Source organism: Stegostoma tigrinum, chromosome 10, assembly GCF_030684315.1.
Source record: "Stegostoma tigrinum isolate sSteTig4 chromosome 10, sSteTig4.hap1, whole genome shotgun sequence".
In the NCBI taxonomy this organism is placed as follows: Eukaryota; Metazoa; Chordata; class Chondrichthyes; order Orectolobiformes; family Stegostomatidae; genus Stegostoma; species Stegostoma tigrinum.
This window is the reverse complement of record NC_081363.1, coordinates 9,392,621-9,410,466: the sequence shown is the minus strand read 5'-3', so window position 1 is coordinate 9,410,466 and position 17,846 is coordinate 9,392,621. Positions and strand designations below refer to the sequence as shown.

The 17,846-nt window shown below is 39.5% G+C and overlaps 1 protein-coding gene across 1 annotated transcript in view; it reads right to left on the bottom strand.

The window, feature by feature from the left end:
* The window catches only part of foxn3 (forkhead box N3), a 328,149-nt gene that overhangs the window by 55,009 nt on the left and 255,294 nt on the right, over window positions 1-17,846 (bottom strand). The window contains exon 4 of the mRNA XM_059648972.1: window positions 3,917-3,978. Within this exon, the coding sequence (XP_059504955.1) occupies window positions 3,917-3,978 (62 nt within the window). The remainder of the gene's footprint in view (window positions 1-3,916; window positions 3,979-17,846) is intronic.

Below are 17,846 nucleotides of genomic sequence, written 5' to 3'. Positions count from 1 at the left end.
TTTACTGACCCATCCTTCTACGCCCTCATCCAGGTCATTTATAAAAATGACAAACAGCAGTGGACCCAACACCGACCCTTGCGCTATACCACTAGTAACTGGTCTCCAGGATGAACATTTCCCATCAACTACCGCCCTCTGTCTTCTTTCAGCAAGCCAATTTCCAATCCAAACTGCTATATCTCCCACAATGTTGCATTGCATGCTGTACTATGGATGGCATATATCACAGCAATTTTCATAGAGCAGAATTAGAACATGTTTTCGCAGTAAAGACACTGCATGTAAATTAGCTCAAAGAAAATTTGGTAACAAGTTTAACTATGCTGCTAACGATATGCTTAGGTTACAAATACAACGCCACACGTGATGACTTACAAAATTTATCCACAAGGCACAACATAGCACTCAAATTCAAAGTGGTTACACTTAAATTTCAACAAAAAATGTCATGCAATCAATCTCACTATTATGACTCAATGATAACCATTAAATATCCATTTTAAGAACATAAGAAACAGGAGAATTAGATAACGTAGCCTCTGAAGCTTGCCCACTATTCAACAAGATCACACCTGATCTACCCTTGGCCTCAGCTCTGTTTTGTGCCAGCTAAGTGCAGCCATCACCTTTCCAATATTTCAAAAATCTACCAACCTTGTTTATCAGGATCTAGCTTCTACAGCACTCTGAGGCAGAGAATTCCAGACATTCACTATATTTTGGGAGAAGAAATTCTCTCATATTTCAGGTTTAAATGAGTGCCCCTTTGTGACCAACTGATCATTGTCAAAGTTACTGGCCACAAAATACAACTACTCTCAGCCAACCGCCATGTGTAGTGATGATAACGTTATGACAGAAGACGAGAAAGCTAACCTTATGCTTTCTTGCTTTAAACAAAGCTTCCCACATTAACATGTCCTTATTCCGGTGAGCAATTTAGGGCATTTAAATGCTTTGTCCACTAAACCAGTAAGACACCAAGCTGAACTCAAATGACTGAACAGAGTAGAATTCCAAACAGAAGATGCTGTTGCCAGAGTGCATTTTTGGAGACAGAAACAGAGTTAATGTTTCAGGTCCTTAACATTTCTAGTTTTAGGATTTGAGTGAGTGCCGGGGCACGGAGAGAGGTCAAAAGGTAAGATAGGGAAGATCGATGAAAGGATGGGATACAGGAGTTATTTCAAACAATAATCGATTTGTACTTTATTCAACTTTGTACACAGCATGCACTGCTCACAACACAGTCTCCTCTATGCTTCAGAGACCATACATGGATCAAGGAATTTCTATGCGGAACTCAATTTTATTTTATTCATCCACGCATGTGGGTGTCACTGGCTAGGCCAGCATTTATTACCCATCCCTAACTTCCCAGAGCAGTTAACAGTCAATCATATTGCTGTGGATCTGGAGTCACATGTAGGCCAGACCAGGTAAGGATGGTAGATTTCCTTCCCTAAAAGAGATTAGTGAACCAGATGGGTTTTCCTTGGCAATCAATACTGGTTTGATGGTCATCATTAGACGCTTAATCCCAGATTATTGTTGAATTTAAATTCCACCATCTGCTTCATAATTCAGAGCTTCTGGACCCTTGCCATTTTAGAAATATGGAAATCTAGAAAATAGGAGGCCCTTTGAGCTTGCTCTACCTTTCAATGTGAACATGAGCGATCACTGAACTCAGTACCTTGTTCCCACTTTCTCTCTTGATCACTTTAGGCCTAACATCAAAGTCCTTCTTGAAAAACATTCATTGTTTTGGTCTTTCAATTCACAGTAATACCCTGCATTGTCTTCATCTTTTACATGATGAAATGCATATTATAGATGCATTTAAAAGGTGAGGATAGATAAGCCCATGAGATGGAAGGAAACTGGTTACTGAGTTAGAGAAGGAAAGAAATTATTGTTTTCCATTCTTGATAAGGAAGTGGCAGGAAGAAACAAGTGGAGGATAAATATGAACATGCCTTTTTGTACGGTATATTTTATTTATTCTAAATGATTGTTGCAATGAAGTTCAATAGAAGCTCCAAAACAATAACTGAAATTGCAGGCGAAACCCAACAGGTCTGACAGCATCTGTGGGGAGAAAGCAGAGTTAACATTTCAAGTGCAGTGGCTCTTCATCAGAAATTGACTCTGTTTTCTCCCCACAGATGCTGTCAGACCTGCTAAGTTTTGCCAGCAATTTCGGTTCGTGTTTCAGACCTCCAACATACAGTTTTTTTTAATTTCAATAGAAGCTTATTGATAAATGAGGCAATTCACAGCCTTCTGCATCCAGTGAGTTCAGCAATTTGAGATAATATCGTCTCTTGCAACTCTCCTGCCTTCCACCTCATCACAGACATTCCCATTTGTTCTTTTCTCTCCTTTCCCAGAACCTGTGCTGCACTTGCTTAAAACCAGTTACATCAGTAAGATTTTCCAATTCTGCCTGCTGGTGATAGAATTAATGCATTAACTCAGTTTCTCTTTCCACAGATGCTGCTTGGATATGCCTTAATTTGGCAATGTGTGTAATTTTCTTGCCAGACTTGGCCTCCTCATATCTACCAAGGATCATAGTCATGGTGTTATTTCATCTTCAGATTCAAAAGACGCATACAATAATGTACTCCAGGGATCAGTATTTGGATCACTCTCTTATGACATATGTAACAAACTGAACTTGATTGAACAAGACATTATTTCAATACAAACAGTTGACACAAAATTTGCAAATACTGTAAATGTGGGATGCATGGACTTGTAAAATGGGCACATGTGATAAATTAAATTCAACAGATGTGTTTGGGATACTTTTTAGTAGATTCTGACACACACATTCTGGCATGCGTATGATATGAGGAGAGATTAACAAGATTAGGATTGTTTTTGCTGGAGTTCAGATGAACGAGGGGGGATCTCAGAGACTCAGTTAATTCTAACAGGGCTAGACAGGATAGATGGAAGAAAGATGTTCCCAATAGTGGGAGTGTCTAGAACTAGGGGTCAGTCTGAAGATTCGGGATAAACCATTTAGGGCAGAGGAGGAGACGTTTCTTCACCCAAAGAGTGGTGAGCCTGTGGAATTCACTAACACAAAGTAGTTGATGCCAAAATATTGAATGTATTCAAGAAGTGGCTGGATATCGCACTTGGGGTGAATGGGATCAAGGGTTACGGGGAGAAAGCAGGATTAGGCTATTGAGTTGGTCGATCAGCTATGATTGTGATGAATGGCCTCCACCTACTCCTAATCTCTACATTTCTATCACAATGGGCCAACTAACCTTCTCCTTATTTGCATGATTTTTGCACTCAAGATTCTAGGTAGAAATCATTTTGTGCGTGTAACATACCAGAACCCAAGCAAAATACTTGCTGCTCCAGGGCTATCAAATATCTGTTACTACTCTGTTCCTAGATATTTTATCCATTGGGTCTTTCACAATGTACCCACTCACACAGTATCTAGCCAACTGTAGGCTTAAAGTCTCAATACAGAGAGGTGAATGTAACAGTCAGTACAATCTTTCAAATTTATTTTCCTCTTTCTGCTTGAATACGATACCAGATCTCAACAGTTGGGACCCAATTCTTCTTGCTGAAGGTGGAAACGATAAGGTGAAACAGGCTCCAATACATGGATTTCCTGTTAAAATCTTGTTGCTATTAAAACAAATACTTCAGACTTTGTATCTCTGTACAGTCATTTGCATTGAACGAGCTAGTTCTCAGTGGATTTGGTAAACAAAACACTCAAACAAAACATAAAAACTACAGCACTAAATAGTTTTAACATCCAAGTTAAAAATCCTGTAATGATGTATGCAGTCTTGAAATCCATTTTTAACAGAGGCAAAAATCACCAATTGCCGGTAAAACACATCAATAATCCTGGAGTATTTTCTCTTACCTTGGAGTGCTCCATTCTTCTTAAAGAAAGCACTTCCTGGCCAACGGGGTGGACTTGATGTGCTATAAAGTAAACACACATCATTTAAAGAATATTTTTCTTAATTCATTAAGTCAGAGTAAAACATTTCCAATTAAGTATGGGAAAACGTTTGCAAGATCTTTTAAAAGAAATTGAAAGTTGCTCCCAAGCTTTTCAGAATTTCATTCCACCCAAATAGCAATTTACAACGATTAAAAACACTTTGCTGTACAAAGTAAAGGTTACACCATCATCCAGAGACTGTTTATTAAAATAATATCAAAGGAAAATTCAGCAGCCAATTGATATATTGGGCTGAAAGCTTTGCCACATGTTTAAGACTCTTCCACAACACCAAATTGCAACCAAAACAACACACTCGCAACAACATGCATATAGCTGGGGAGAGGAGGAGGAGGAAAGGGCGCATGGTAAAATAACAAACACTAAAATTCTGAAAAGCAACCTTCTGCAACCAAATCAAATAACTATGTACATTGGGAACAAGACAGCAGCCCCTTCATACTTCAGTTACCTACTCCCCTTTTGATGCAAGTTTACAGCTGTTGTTGAAACAACTCCAAGATAACAACTAAAACAAGAGGCACTCCTTTCTTAATCACACAAGTCACCAATCCAAAATCTATTTATCACAGGAATGTACAGAATAACATAACGCAAGTAGTCAAAAACCAACTGGGAAGTCAAAACAGAAAGGAGGCAATTGCGTTCCACAGTTCATCTTGGAATCAGAACTCTTCTCTTCTCACCAAGATCTATTCTGTTTACTGCAAAAAGGATTTTTTTAACCAGCTGGTAGCTTAGAATTCTTTTTAGTCTATCATCTATCATTGAAACCTGGAACAATTTGCTGTTAATCAAATAAGTTGCTTTGATCCAGTTTTTGTTCATTTACATGAATAGGTTGTACATAAATGCAATCAACTTAAGTGTCTCAATCATAAATCGTTTTCTCAGTTCTAGATTCTCCAGCATATGGTAAAAAAATTACCTTCAATACTTATTTCCAGCTTTTTTAGTTTTGTTTTGTGGGTGAAGTATGCAGTTTAATATAGTTATAAAAGAATTATTTGCATTTCAGGATAGTAAATAACAATCAACAGGATGATGCCTCAGCTTTTGGTTTGAAAAGCTCAATAACTATTGTTTAACTTTGAGTCTGTTGCCCAAGTTGAACAGCATTGATGCTGTAGTGAGATCCATCTGAAATGAACATTTTCACCAACATATCACGATAATATCTCCAGAACAGGAGGCCTGAGACTGGAGGTGTGTCAAACAGATTTGTGCTTGGTCCACTGTTTTTTGTCATTTATATGAATTATCTGGATGTGAATATTGGTGGTACAGTCAAGAAGTTTGCAGATGGTGCCAAAATTGGTGATTTCGTGAACAGCGAAGGTTATTTCAGAGTCCAGAGTCCAACGGGAGTTTGATCAGATGGGCAAATGGGTTGAAGAGCTGCAGATGGAGTTTAATCTAGATCAATTTGAGCTGCTGCATTTTGGAAATGCAAATCAGGGCAGAGCTTATACACTTAATGGTGGGGTCCTGGTGAGTGTTGATGGACAAAGAAACCTTGGGGTGCAGGTTCTAGTTCCTTGAAAGCGGAGTTGCAAGTAGATTGGGTGATGAAGGCAGCGTTTGGTATGCTTGTCTTTATGGTCAGTACATTGAGTGTAGGAGTTGGGAGATCATGTTGCAGTTATGCAGGACATTAGTTAGATCACCTTCTAATTCTGGTCTCGCTGCTGTAGGAAATGTGCTAGGCTGTGGAGGTGCTGGTGTTAGACTGGATTGGACAAGATCAAAAATCATATGACACCAGTTTATAGTCCAACGGGTTTACTTGAAAAGACTAGCTTTTGGAGCTTTGCTCCTTCCTCAGGTATAGTGAGAGAGGAGGTGTTGAGACACTGAATTTATAAGTAAAAGATCAAAGAATCATACAACTGATGCAAATATGTACTGAATAAACCTAAAATGGCTGGCTGACTCGCTCCTGTTAAACCTTTAATCAATTAGAAAGGAGATGCAGGCTTCATTGATTAAAATACAAATCCCAGAATTTCTTTCAAGTCACTGCCCCAAGATAACTAAAGGGCTTATCACTGTATAAAAGAAGTGACACATCAGGTCAGACAATGCATTTTAGGTGTGAGGCCTTGTTTAGAATCTGTGTTTTAACTTGGAGTTGGACTAGTTTTACTTCCAAAGCAGGCATGTACAAAGTGTCCCATTGACTTACTGTGTCTACCTGCACTCACCTGCCACCATCCCACGTACCTTCCCCAGACCCAACCCTCCTCTCTCCATTTATTTCACAGCTCCCTTCTCCCTCCCCATTTCTAAAGAAGGGTCCCAAGACAAAATGTCAACTTTCCTGCTCCTCTGATGCTGCCTAGTCTGCTGTGCTCCTCCAGCTCCATATGGTGTTGTGTCTGATTTCAGCATCTGCAGTTCTTGCTACCACTGTGCAATTATTAACAGCCATAAAGTAAAAAGCATATGGGATCCTCTCAATTCTTCCTGACAGCAGAAAATCAAGTAGTTCAGAGGCACTGTAATTAAAGCTGCTGAGTTAATTGAACAATTGAAGTTTTTCAAATAAAAGGATAATGATCATCCTTTGGCACTTAAATAAAAAACTGTATGATCTTGATTTCTAACCCTGTGAAACATGTACATGAATTTCCAAAAGAATGCATCAGCTTACAAAGCTATAATACATCATGGATGACATTAAGCCAAGACCCCAACTCTGCCCTCTCAGGTGGGCATAAATATTTTAATATACTATTGTGAACAGCATGGAGTTCATCTCAATGCCTTGGCTAACTTTTTTCCTGCAAACAACATCGCTAAACATATTATGCAGTATCATATTATCCTTTATAGGCAACAATGGTCTCTACATTGCAAATGACTACATTACAAAAAATATTAATTGGCTGTAAATTATTTGGAAACCCCTGAAGCTGTGAAAGGCACCATAGAATTTGGGGAGTGGAAGTAGTAATGTCACTGGACTAGTAATCCAAAAGCCTAGGTTAATGTTCTAGAGATACGAGTTAGAATCCCACTATGGCAGATGGTGAAATTTGAATTCGTACAAAAAAATCTGGAATAAAAAGCTAGCTTAATGAAAACCATGCTACCACTGTCGAATATCATAAAAAAAACCCATCTGCTTCACTACTGAGTGAAGGAAATCTGCAATCCTTTCCTTGTATGGCCTACGTATGACTCTGGACCCGCAATAATGTGATTAGGGATGGGCAATAAATGCTGGCCTAGTCAGCCCATGAATGAGTTTAAGTATAATTGCCAATCTTTGCTTTTAATGAAAAATATAATCAAATTACACATCATCTCCACCTGTGCCTAAATTTGAGGGTGGCATCTGCTTGGAGTCTCAGATTTCTGCCATGGGTCTTCATGTGATGAAACAGGTCAATTCCCAATGCACAGATCTTTAGCATCACAGGGCAGGATGTCTCACAAAGTAAGGGGGTTAATATTTCCTTCCATTTCTGCCTTAAGGTACTGCAACTCAAAATACGATGCAGTATACATTTCTCATAATGCTGCTATATGGGTATGAAAGGGTTAATACTAATTCAGTGCCCAAAACACCCCACATTATGATTGAGGGGACCGGGTCAAGGTTCTTGTAGGAACCAGGTCAGAGTTCAGGCCCCCAAACAGTGTCTGCAAACATAATCACGCTTACAAATCTTCTCGTAACATGTTAAAAGTTGCAAATATGCTGCAAACTATATCTTGTTTACAAGACGGTCTTCTCATTAGACCAGAAAGCGACTGCCCTCATCCACACCAACCCACATGGACTCTGGAGAAATATCAAGGAGAGGCTGGAAGCACATTGGTGTTCAGCCTTGCAATACAGTGACAAAGACTTCCACGAATGCAAGACGGGCAAGAAGACTGAATAGATATCATTTAGTCCCATGCTTCCACTTCTGAACAAAAACGTTTTCTTCCCAGATTTACTCTGATGAATTCAAAAGGCACCAAACCTTGCTGGATTATATTTGTACAGATGTCAAATGGAATCTGTTACCTCACTCAAGCTTCTTTTCAAGTCTGAAACTAGACATTGAGCATGAGGCATTTCAACTATGAACAGCATTCAAACTAATCCTAATTCTATTGCAACCTAATGTCCACACATTTTCACTTTAGTGATCATCTTACCCAATTTTCTCCCAGTACACTCTGGCTGAAATGGATTCATTTTCTGTACTGTACTGAATGATTCTGGAATTTGGTGAAATACCAGATTGTTATTTTCGATGAGCTTGACTGGACTATAGGAGTATTGTATTTATTAAGAAAACTAAACACCCTGGTCTACAGAATGAGAAATTTAGTACTTCAAAAGGTAAGTGAATTTTTTACATTGTCATATAAATGCATAAGTTCTGTGAAGGATGTGGTTAATAATTACAGAAATACTGTTTGAGTACCTAGTGATTGTAGTCTATGCTCGATGCATCAGTCATACAGACATAGGAGTATACAGCACGGAAACAGAACCTTCAGTTCAACTTGTCCATGCCAAACAGATATCCTAAATTAGTCTAGTCCCATTCACCATCATTTGGCCTATATCGCTCTAAAATCTTCCTGTTCATATACCCATCGGATGCCTTTTAAAAGCTGTCATTGTGCCAGCCTCCACCAGTTCCTGTGGCAGCTTATTCCTTACAAGCACCACTTTCTGTGGGGAAAAAGTTGTCCCTTCGGTCCCTTTTAGATCTTTCCCCTCTTACTTTAAACCAATGCCCTCTAGTTTTGGACTCTCTGGGGTAAGGACAGTGTCTATTTCTCCTACCCATGCTGCTTGTGATTTTATAAACCTCTAGAAGGTCACCCCTCAGCCTCTGAAGTAGCAGGGGAAAATAGCTCCAATCTATTAAGCCTCTCCCTACAGCTTAAATCCTTGTAAATCTTTTCTGAACCCTTTCAAGTTTCATAACATCCTTCCTACAGCAGGGTGACCACAGCTGCAAGCAGTGTTCCAAAAGCCGCCTAACCAATGTCCTGTATAGCTGCAACAAGGCCTCCCAACTCCTATACTCAAAGCACTGATGAATAAAGACAAGCATATCAAAAGCCTTCTTCACTATTCTATCTACCTGCAACTCCGCTTTCAAGGAATCACAAACTTGCACTCGAAGGTCTCCTTGTTCAGCAACACTCACCAGAACCTTATCGTTAAGTGTATAAGTCCTACCCCAATTTGCCTTTCCAAAATGCAGCAGTTCAGGTTATCTAACTTAAACTCCATCTGCCACTCCTCAGCCCAGTGGCCCAGGTGATCAAGATCCCACTGTACTCTAAGGTAACCTTCTTCATTGTCCACTAAACCTCCAACTTTGGTATCATCTGCAAACTTACTAACCATACCTTCTGCGTCCACATCCAAATAATTTATACAATGATAAAAAGCAGTGGACTCAGCACCGATCCTTGTGGCACACTGCCGGTCAAAGGTTTCCAGTCTGAAAAGCAACCCTCCACCACCACCCTGTCTTCTACCTTCAAACCAGTTCCATACTCAAATAGCTAGTTCTGTCTCCGTTCCATGTAATCTAACCTTGCTAACCAGTCTACCATAAGGAACCTTGTCAAACGCCTCACTGAAGTCCACATAGATCATGTCCACCTCTCTGCCCTCATCTATCTGCTTCGTTACTCCTTCAAAAAACTCAATGAGGTTAGCGAGACACAATTCCCACCACAAAGCAATGTTGACTATCCCCAATCAGTCGACGGGAAGCTGCTGGAGGGCAGAGCAGAGGCAAGTATAAACTGAGGAAGGGTCACCAGACCCAAAACATTAACTCTGTTTTCTCCTCCACAGATGTTGCCAGACCTGCTGAGCTTTTTCATCAACTTTATTTTTGTTCCAAGTATAAAACTACCAGGCCTCCGGGTACTGTAGCTACAAAAAAAAACTGGAGCGACATCAGAGAGGACGCGACTGGATTGGCTGGTAAGAAGTCTGCATTAAATTTGAAAAAGAACCCAAAGTAGTATCAATAAACTGAACTAACTCATTACATAAAAATTATATAAATTAATAAAGTAATTAATTAAGTAGAAATGGCTTGACAGGCGATGTGTTGTAGCTGTATAGTGTTGGAGCTGGCTGATCCCATTGTGAACTGCAGCGACCACATCTGCATTAAATGTTTGCTCCTCAAGGAACTTAAAGAGTTGGAATATGAGCTTCAGACACTGCGACACAACTGGAAAGAGGAGCAGTACCTGGGTGCTGTGTTGCAGGAGGCAATCAAACGTGGTAGATTAAGCACCACAAATTTGGAGAGACAGACTAGGGACAGCAGGGCTTTTGTTTTTTGTTTTTTTTTCTTTATTCATTCATGGGATGAGTGTGTCACTGGCTAGGCAGCACTTATTGCCCGTTCCTGACTGCCCAGAGGGCAGTCGAGAGTCCACCACATCGCTGTGGGTCTGGAGTCACATGTAAGCCAGACCAGGTAAAGATGGCAGTTTCCTTCCGTAAAGGGCATTAGAGAACCAAAAGGGGTTTTCCTGACAGTCGGCACTGGATTTGCAGTCATCATTAGATGACTTAATTCCAGATATTTCATTGGACTCAAATTCACCAACTGCCATTGCAGGATTTGAACCTGGGTCCCCAGAACATTATCTGGGTCTCTGGATTAACAGTCCAGCGATAATATCACTAGGCCATCACCTCCCCTGAGTGTGCAACTGCAAGTGAGGGAGGTAAAGAAGTCTCAGCTCTTAACCTTGTTCAACAGGAACCATGGAAAAGTAGCTGCAAGGAGATCAGGATTGGGAACTGAACATCTAGACACACATCCTATCGAAAAGCTAGGCAGGTGGGCAGAGGGCATGGGGTTGCCTTATTAGTAAGAAACGAAGTAGGGTCGATGGTGTAGAATCTGTGAGGAACTGCAAGGCTAAAAAAAAAACCAAAGTTGGAGTTACATACAGGCTTCCAAACAGTAGTCAACATCTGAGGTATGCTAGGAGATAGAAAAGGTGAGTAAGAGAGGCAAAGTTACGGTGATAATGGAGGATTTCAAAGTGCAGATGTACTGGGAAAATCAGGTTGGTAGTGGATTACAAGGAAAGGAATTTATGGAATGTCTATGAGATGGTTTATTTGGAGCAGCTTGTGGTGGAGTCAACTGGGGGAGATGTAATACTGAAATTAGTGTTGTGCTATGAGGCAGACTTTATAAGGGAGCTTAAGGTGAAGGAACCCTTAGGAAGCAGTGATCATAATTTGATTGAAATTACTCTGAAGTTTAAGATGGAGAAGGTAGAATCAGAGGCAACGGTATTACAGCTGAATAAACCCAACTGCAGAGGCATGAGGGAGGAACTGGGCAGAATTGACTGGGAGAGGAGCCTACCAGGAAAGACAGTGGAGCAGCAATGGCAGGAGTTTTTGGGAGTAATTCAGGAGATACAGCAAAAAATCATCCTTAGGAGAAGCAGCATACTAAAGGGAGGACTATACAACCATGGGTTACAAGGGAAGTCAGGGGCAGCATAAAATATGGTGGGAGAAGACTAAATATGAAAGTAGCTAGCCAGTAATATAAAGGAAGACTGTAAGAGTTTCTTTTTGTAGATAAAGGGCAAAAGAGAAGCAAAAGTGGTCATTGGCCTGCTGGGAACAAGGAAATGGCTGAGGAACTAAATAATTAATTTGCAGTAGTCTTCCTGATGACTTGAGTAATATCCCAAAAGTTCGAGAGAGATGGGGGCAGACCTGAGTATGGTGGCCATCACAAAGGAGAAGGTGCCAGAAAAAATGAACGGCCTGAAGTTGGATAAATAACCTGGACCAGATGGATTACACCCCAGAGTTCTAAAAGGGATAGCTGAAGAAATAATGGAGGCGTTAGTGGTGATCTTTCAGGAACCGCTAGAGTTAGGAAGGGCCCAGAGAACTGGAAAATTGCGAACGTGACACCCCTTTTTGAAAAGGAGGTAAGGCGAAAGACCAAAAATTACAGGCCGACTAGCCTAATCTTGGCCGTTGGTAAGATTTGAGTCCAACGTGAAAGATGAGATTTCTTAATGCTTGGAAATGATGGTAAAACAGCACAAAGTCAGCATGGCTTCATCAAGGGGAAGTCATGCCTGATGAATATGCTAGAATTCATTGAGGAAGTAACAAGCAGTTTAGACCAAGGACAGCCAATGGAAGCTTAGGAGAGTGGGCAAAGTAGCAGATGGAGTACAACGTGGGAAATTGTGGGGTCATGCACTTTGGTAAGAAGAATAGAGCCATGGACTATTTTCTAAATGGGGAGAAAATTCAGAAAATTGAAGTGCAAAGAGACTTGGGAGTTCAGGATTCTCACAATGAAAACTTGCAGGTTGATTCACTAGTTCAGAAGGTAATTGCAATGTTGGCATTAATTTTGAAAGAACTTGAATATAAAAACAGGGATTTAATTCTAAAGTTCTATAAGGCCCTGGTCAGGCCAAATTTGGTGTATTGTGTGCAGTTTTGGGCCCCCTATCTCAGGAAGAACGTACTGGCCCTGTAGTGGGTTCAGAGGAGGTTCAAGAGAATGGTCCCAGGAATGAAAAGCTTAACATATGAGGAGTGTTTGAGTGCTCTGGGTCTATACACGATAAAGTTTAGAAGAGTGAGGGGGCATCTAATTGAAACTTACAGAATACTGAATGGCCTGGACAGAGTGGATGATGGCAAGATGTTTCCATTGGTAGGTGAGCTTAGGGCCTGACAGCATAGCCTTAAAGTAAAGGGAAGACCTTTTTCAAACAGAGATAAGGAGAAACTTCTTCAGCCAGAGAGTGGTGAATCTATGGAACTCACTGCCTCAGAATATATTCTCAGACAGAGATAGATAGGTTCTTGACGGTCAATAAGATCAGGGGTTAGGAGGAGAAAGCAAGAGAGTGGGGTTGAGAAACTGATCAGCCATGATCGAATGCCAGACCAGACTTGATGGGCTGAATGGCCTAATTTCTGCTCCTGTGTCTTCTGGTCTTGCCATTCCAAATACATGTAAATCCCAGTTATCAGAAAGAAAAATGCTAAATTTGTCTCAACTCAACTTTACACAATATTTTTGTTGATTTTAAAGCACGATTTGAATATAAGTGAACATTCCAAAGTGTTTACAGTAGGGCATGATTCACCACATTAACTAACATATTTAATATCAAAGAATGCTTGCACGATACCCAAGTAAGAGAATGTGTTACTTTCTAAATGAGTCAATACCAATGAAAAATATTGGAATGCAAATATTAAATAGCTATTATTCCATTTTCCTTCTTTAACAAAATATTTACAGAATGACACAGAGTAACTTGTGAAGCTGAACGCTGATGTAAAGAAAATGAATATGGAGATAAAATTGAAGCATGAAAATGTGTGAAGCCCTATATTTCAAGAACTCATTCGGTAGATAAATGCAGATGTCTTCAGCTTTATTCACAACATATGAATTGCATCAAATACTTGGACAACCTCAACACATGGGCAATTAATCGCTTCAAAGCAGAAATTTCAAAATTATGCATCCCAAATAAAAACCATCAGCCCAACTACCAGTGATACCCACAAGATAAAACATATCTGTAAAAATGGTTAAGGGATTTATTTTTAAACAATGTAACAAAAATGATAATTCCATCTCAGGCTGAACTGTTAAGCACTGGACTGGCACATTTGTTATATGTCCTTACAGCTTTGCTCCCAATAGTGCAATTTTAAAGATGATGCAAAGAATAAAGAGTTGTGTGTAAGTGAACATTTTTATCTAGAGAGGGATTTTTTCCCTATTTTAAGCTTTTATGATTCACAAAAAAAATGCAAAGGAAAAACTAAACGGAGGAGGAGAAGAAATTGTTTTACACAGGGAACTTGTGGGAGATGCCTTGTCCATGTGTTTGTTCAGCAGCTCAGGAGAGAGAATTTAAAAAAAGACCTGAAAGAAATGCAGCTGTTTGAAATCCACAATAAAAACAGGAATTGCTGGAAAGAAATCAGATCTGGCAGGCAGCATCTGTGGTAAGAAATCAGAGTTAACATTTTGGGTCCAATGACCCTTCCTCAGATTTTTTTCCTTTGTTTATCTGGAGATTTGAAAGCTGACCAATAGAGGATTTGAGGAGCTGGCTTTACAGATAAGGAGTGTTTCTGCTACTTGGTGAATTTTTTTTTAAGATGATCTTTTGCATGCTGAAGATTAAAATCTGTATCATGTCGGGTAGCTTGTGTGTACCTGACCTTATACAGATTTTAATCTTCAGCATGCAAAAGATCATCTTAAAAAATTCAGCACTTAGCAGAAACACTCATCTGGGTACTTTTAAGAGTTTTTTTAGGCTTGAAGTCACAGAGGGCATTCAAGAGATAAAGAGTGTGATGGTTAGTAGATTAAAAGAGATAATTACTCAACAGGTCAAAGAGATGGGAGATAGTCAGGAAAGGTAACAAGGTACTTCAGAAATCTGTGGCTATTCATCTCTCAAACAGACATTCCATTTTGGGTACTGTTGAAGGGATAGTCTCTGAGGAAATTCGATGCGACACTCTGATCTTGGGTACTAAGAATGAACCTTGTGTTAAGCAGGATTTGTCAAGATTTAAAAGGAATAATTGATTTAAGGGACTCTCCTGTCAGGAGCACAGATAGGAGATTCTGCGGCCATAAGCCCTCCTGGGCCAAGGTTAAGGACATCTCAAAACGGGTGAAGCATACAGTCAAAAGGGAGAGTGAGGAACTGGAAGTTGTTGTACATATTGGTATGAATGACAGTTAGGGAAATGGTTAAGGCTTTGAAGAGTGAATATAAGAGATTAGGTAGCAGGCTAAAAAGCAGGCATCAAGAAAGGTAGTAATCTCTTGCTTACTCCCAGTGCCATATTCTAATGACAGTAGGAATAACAGAACAGGGGTGAATAAATCAATGGCTGAAGAGGTGGTGCAATGTGCAAAGATTCAGGTTTTTGGTTCATTGGGATCTCTTCTGGGGCAGAAAAAATTCTGTTCAGAAGGCATGTGTTTCACCTGAACTAGTAAGGGACAAACATCCTGGTAGGGAGATTTGCTAGTTCTATTTTGGGAGCCTTTAAACTAGTGGAGGGTACCCAAGTAGCAGTAAAAATAGAAAGACAGATTGCAAACTATTCTAACCTGAAAAGAGCAATTTAATTAGAAAGGCTGTCAAGAGAAGTCAGTCATCGAATGACTAACTCTGAAGAATTAAACTGCATTTATTTCAATGCAAGTGGTGTTACAGGTAGGACTGATGAACTTAGGGCGTGTATGGGATCCTGGGTCTAGGACATCACAGCTATTACAGAAACTTGGCTGAGGAAAGAACAGGACTGACAGATCAATGTTCCGGCTTTTGGATCCCATAGGAAGGATAGAAAGGGAGGTGGCATTTTGATTAAGGCAAACATTACTACTGTAACTACAGAGGACATTTCTGAGGGATCATCCAGTGAAAACATATGGGTAGAAGTTAGAAATAACAGAGATGATTATCTTGATAGGACTGTGTTATAGATTCCCCATTGGTCAGAGGGAAATTGAAGAGCAAATATGTAGCAAGATCTCAGATATATGTAAGAATAACAGGGCTGTAGTAAGAGGGGATTTTAACTTTCCAAACATTGACTGGGACTGCCATAGTCTTAAAGGTTCGGATGGTGAGGAATTGGATAAATATGTTCAAGAAAATTTTCTTTATCAGTATGTAATGCACCTCATATAGAAGGATCAAAACTTGACCTTCTCTTGGGAAATAAGGCAGAGCAAGGTGACTGAAGTGTTAGTAGGGGAACACTTTTGGACTAGTGATCAAAATTCTATTAGTTTAAAAACAGTTACAGAAAAGGATAAGCTTTCCATAAAAGTTCTTAATTGGAGCAAGGCAAATTTTAATGGTTTGAAACATGACCTTTCAAAAGTTAATTGCAGTAAAGTGTTTACAAGTAAAGTGACAAGAGGGAGACTTTCAAAAGTGTGATAGTGTTCAGCGGCATTATGTTCCTGTTAAAGTGAAAGATAAAGCTGGTAAGAGTAGGGAATAATGGCTGAATAAAGATATGAGGTTGTAGTCAAGAATAAGAATCATAAGATATAGACAACTGGGATCAAATGAATCTCTAAGTGCACAAAGAATGGAGTGGCATTCTTACGAGGGAAATCAGGAAGGCAAAGAGGGGATATGAGATATCCTTAGCCTTGGCAGATAAGGTTAATTCAAAAAGAGATTCTAGTGTTCATTGATGTGATGTGTAGATTAGGTGGGTTATAGGGGGTTGGGTCTGGGGGGGATGTCAGTGTGGATGCATTGGGCCAAAGGGTCTGTTTCCATACTGTAGGGATTCTATGGTTCTATGATTATAAAAAGGTAGTCTGCACCTACGCAACAGGCCTCCTTCTGTGCTCTGATTCTGTTGCACTCTTGCTCAACTTTCAACAATACATCAGCGTAAACTGAAACATAGTGGGGAAAAAAGTTGATATTTCAGGAGTCTACCTAACATTGCAGTTAAATTAAAATTACGAGTCACACCAAACATAGTTGAAGTACACAATATCTTGCAGTTCATTTCCAAGTCTGAATCAGCACAGTTCACACATTCCAGATTCACTGTATCAAGCCATTTAACTAAACATTTCTGATTAAGGCAACTGTCTCATTAAATCAGACATACACAATTTTGACCAGTTGGGCTGTTGCCTTTGATGATACAAAAAGCCAGCTAATTTAATCAAGCAGAGTCCACAATCTCTATTTGCAGTCAATGCCATCATGAGCAGTCAAATGAAACAAAATCAGAAACAAAATTGAATGAATTAAGGTAAGATGGAAATGCAACTGTGTGACCTCTTAGCTACAGATATTTCTTGTAAGTATACGCTACAATTTGACAGGCTGTTCACTAATTATTGCAAATTGCTTTTTCGATAGAAACACATGGTTTTTAAAAATCAAGGGATGACATTTCTTAGAAGAGGCAGAATGCCAAGAATGGTTTTACATAAGTATATTATTATAACTTTATATTTGTACTGCAGTCACCTGTTCAATAAGTACACATTTAAGTGTATGTAATCATTATAAAATCATTCTTAAACCCACCTCGGAATTCAGTTAAGTACTTGCACCTCTGATTACAATCAGAGCCCAACATTAATGCAACGTCACACAAATAGCTGAATTTCTAGAAGTCATATTTTAAATTAAATAGTAGAACTAAATTCTGACTATCCATGCTATTAATGGCTTGAAAAACTCCTCTCAATAATCCGGTTGTTCTGGAAAAAGAAAACAGCGTTTGCAAAAGTCATCTTGACTTCTGCTCAGACTGATTTTTGAAGTCGTCGCATTCATAATTTTGTGCATTTAACGTTGCACGCTTACATCCTGCATATATTTAAACTAACCCAATTCAATTGTTTTTACAATTTATAAGTGGCTTCTTTGTGTTACGGACAGGTGAAATTAAGCCTTTTCCCTTTTATTCCTACTTATCTTTTTTTAATAAAGGACAAACAGGTTTTGTTCTTCTACACAATGTATGCCCTGATTTTTTTTAAGAAATAAGATGGTTCCAAAATAATAGGCATACTAAAGTACGATTGGGCCACCACAATGCCAGGTAAATTGCATATTATTGCACATGGGGAAATAAGCATTGTTCAGAGCTGCGTCGGCATGCATCTGTCAAGCAGATGCACAAATTGATCATTGAGATTATGCAGTTTGTAGACAGTATCTTCATTTGCAGTGACGAGCAAGACAAAGAATTTATAGTGCAGTCGGCAACTGCTCAAGGGCATGGTGGCGACGT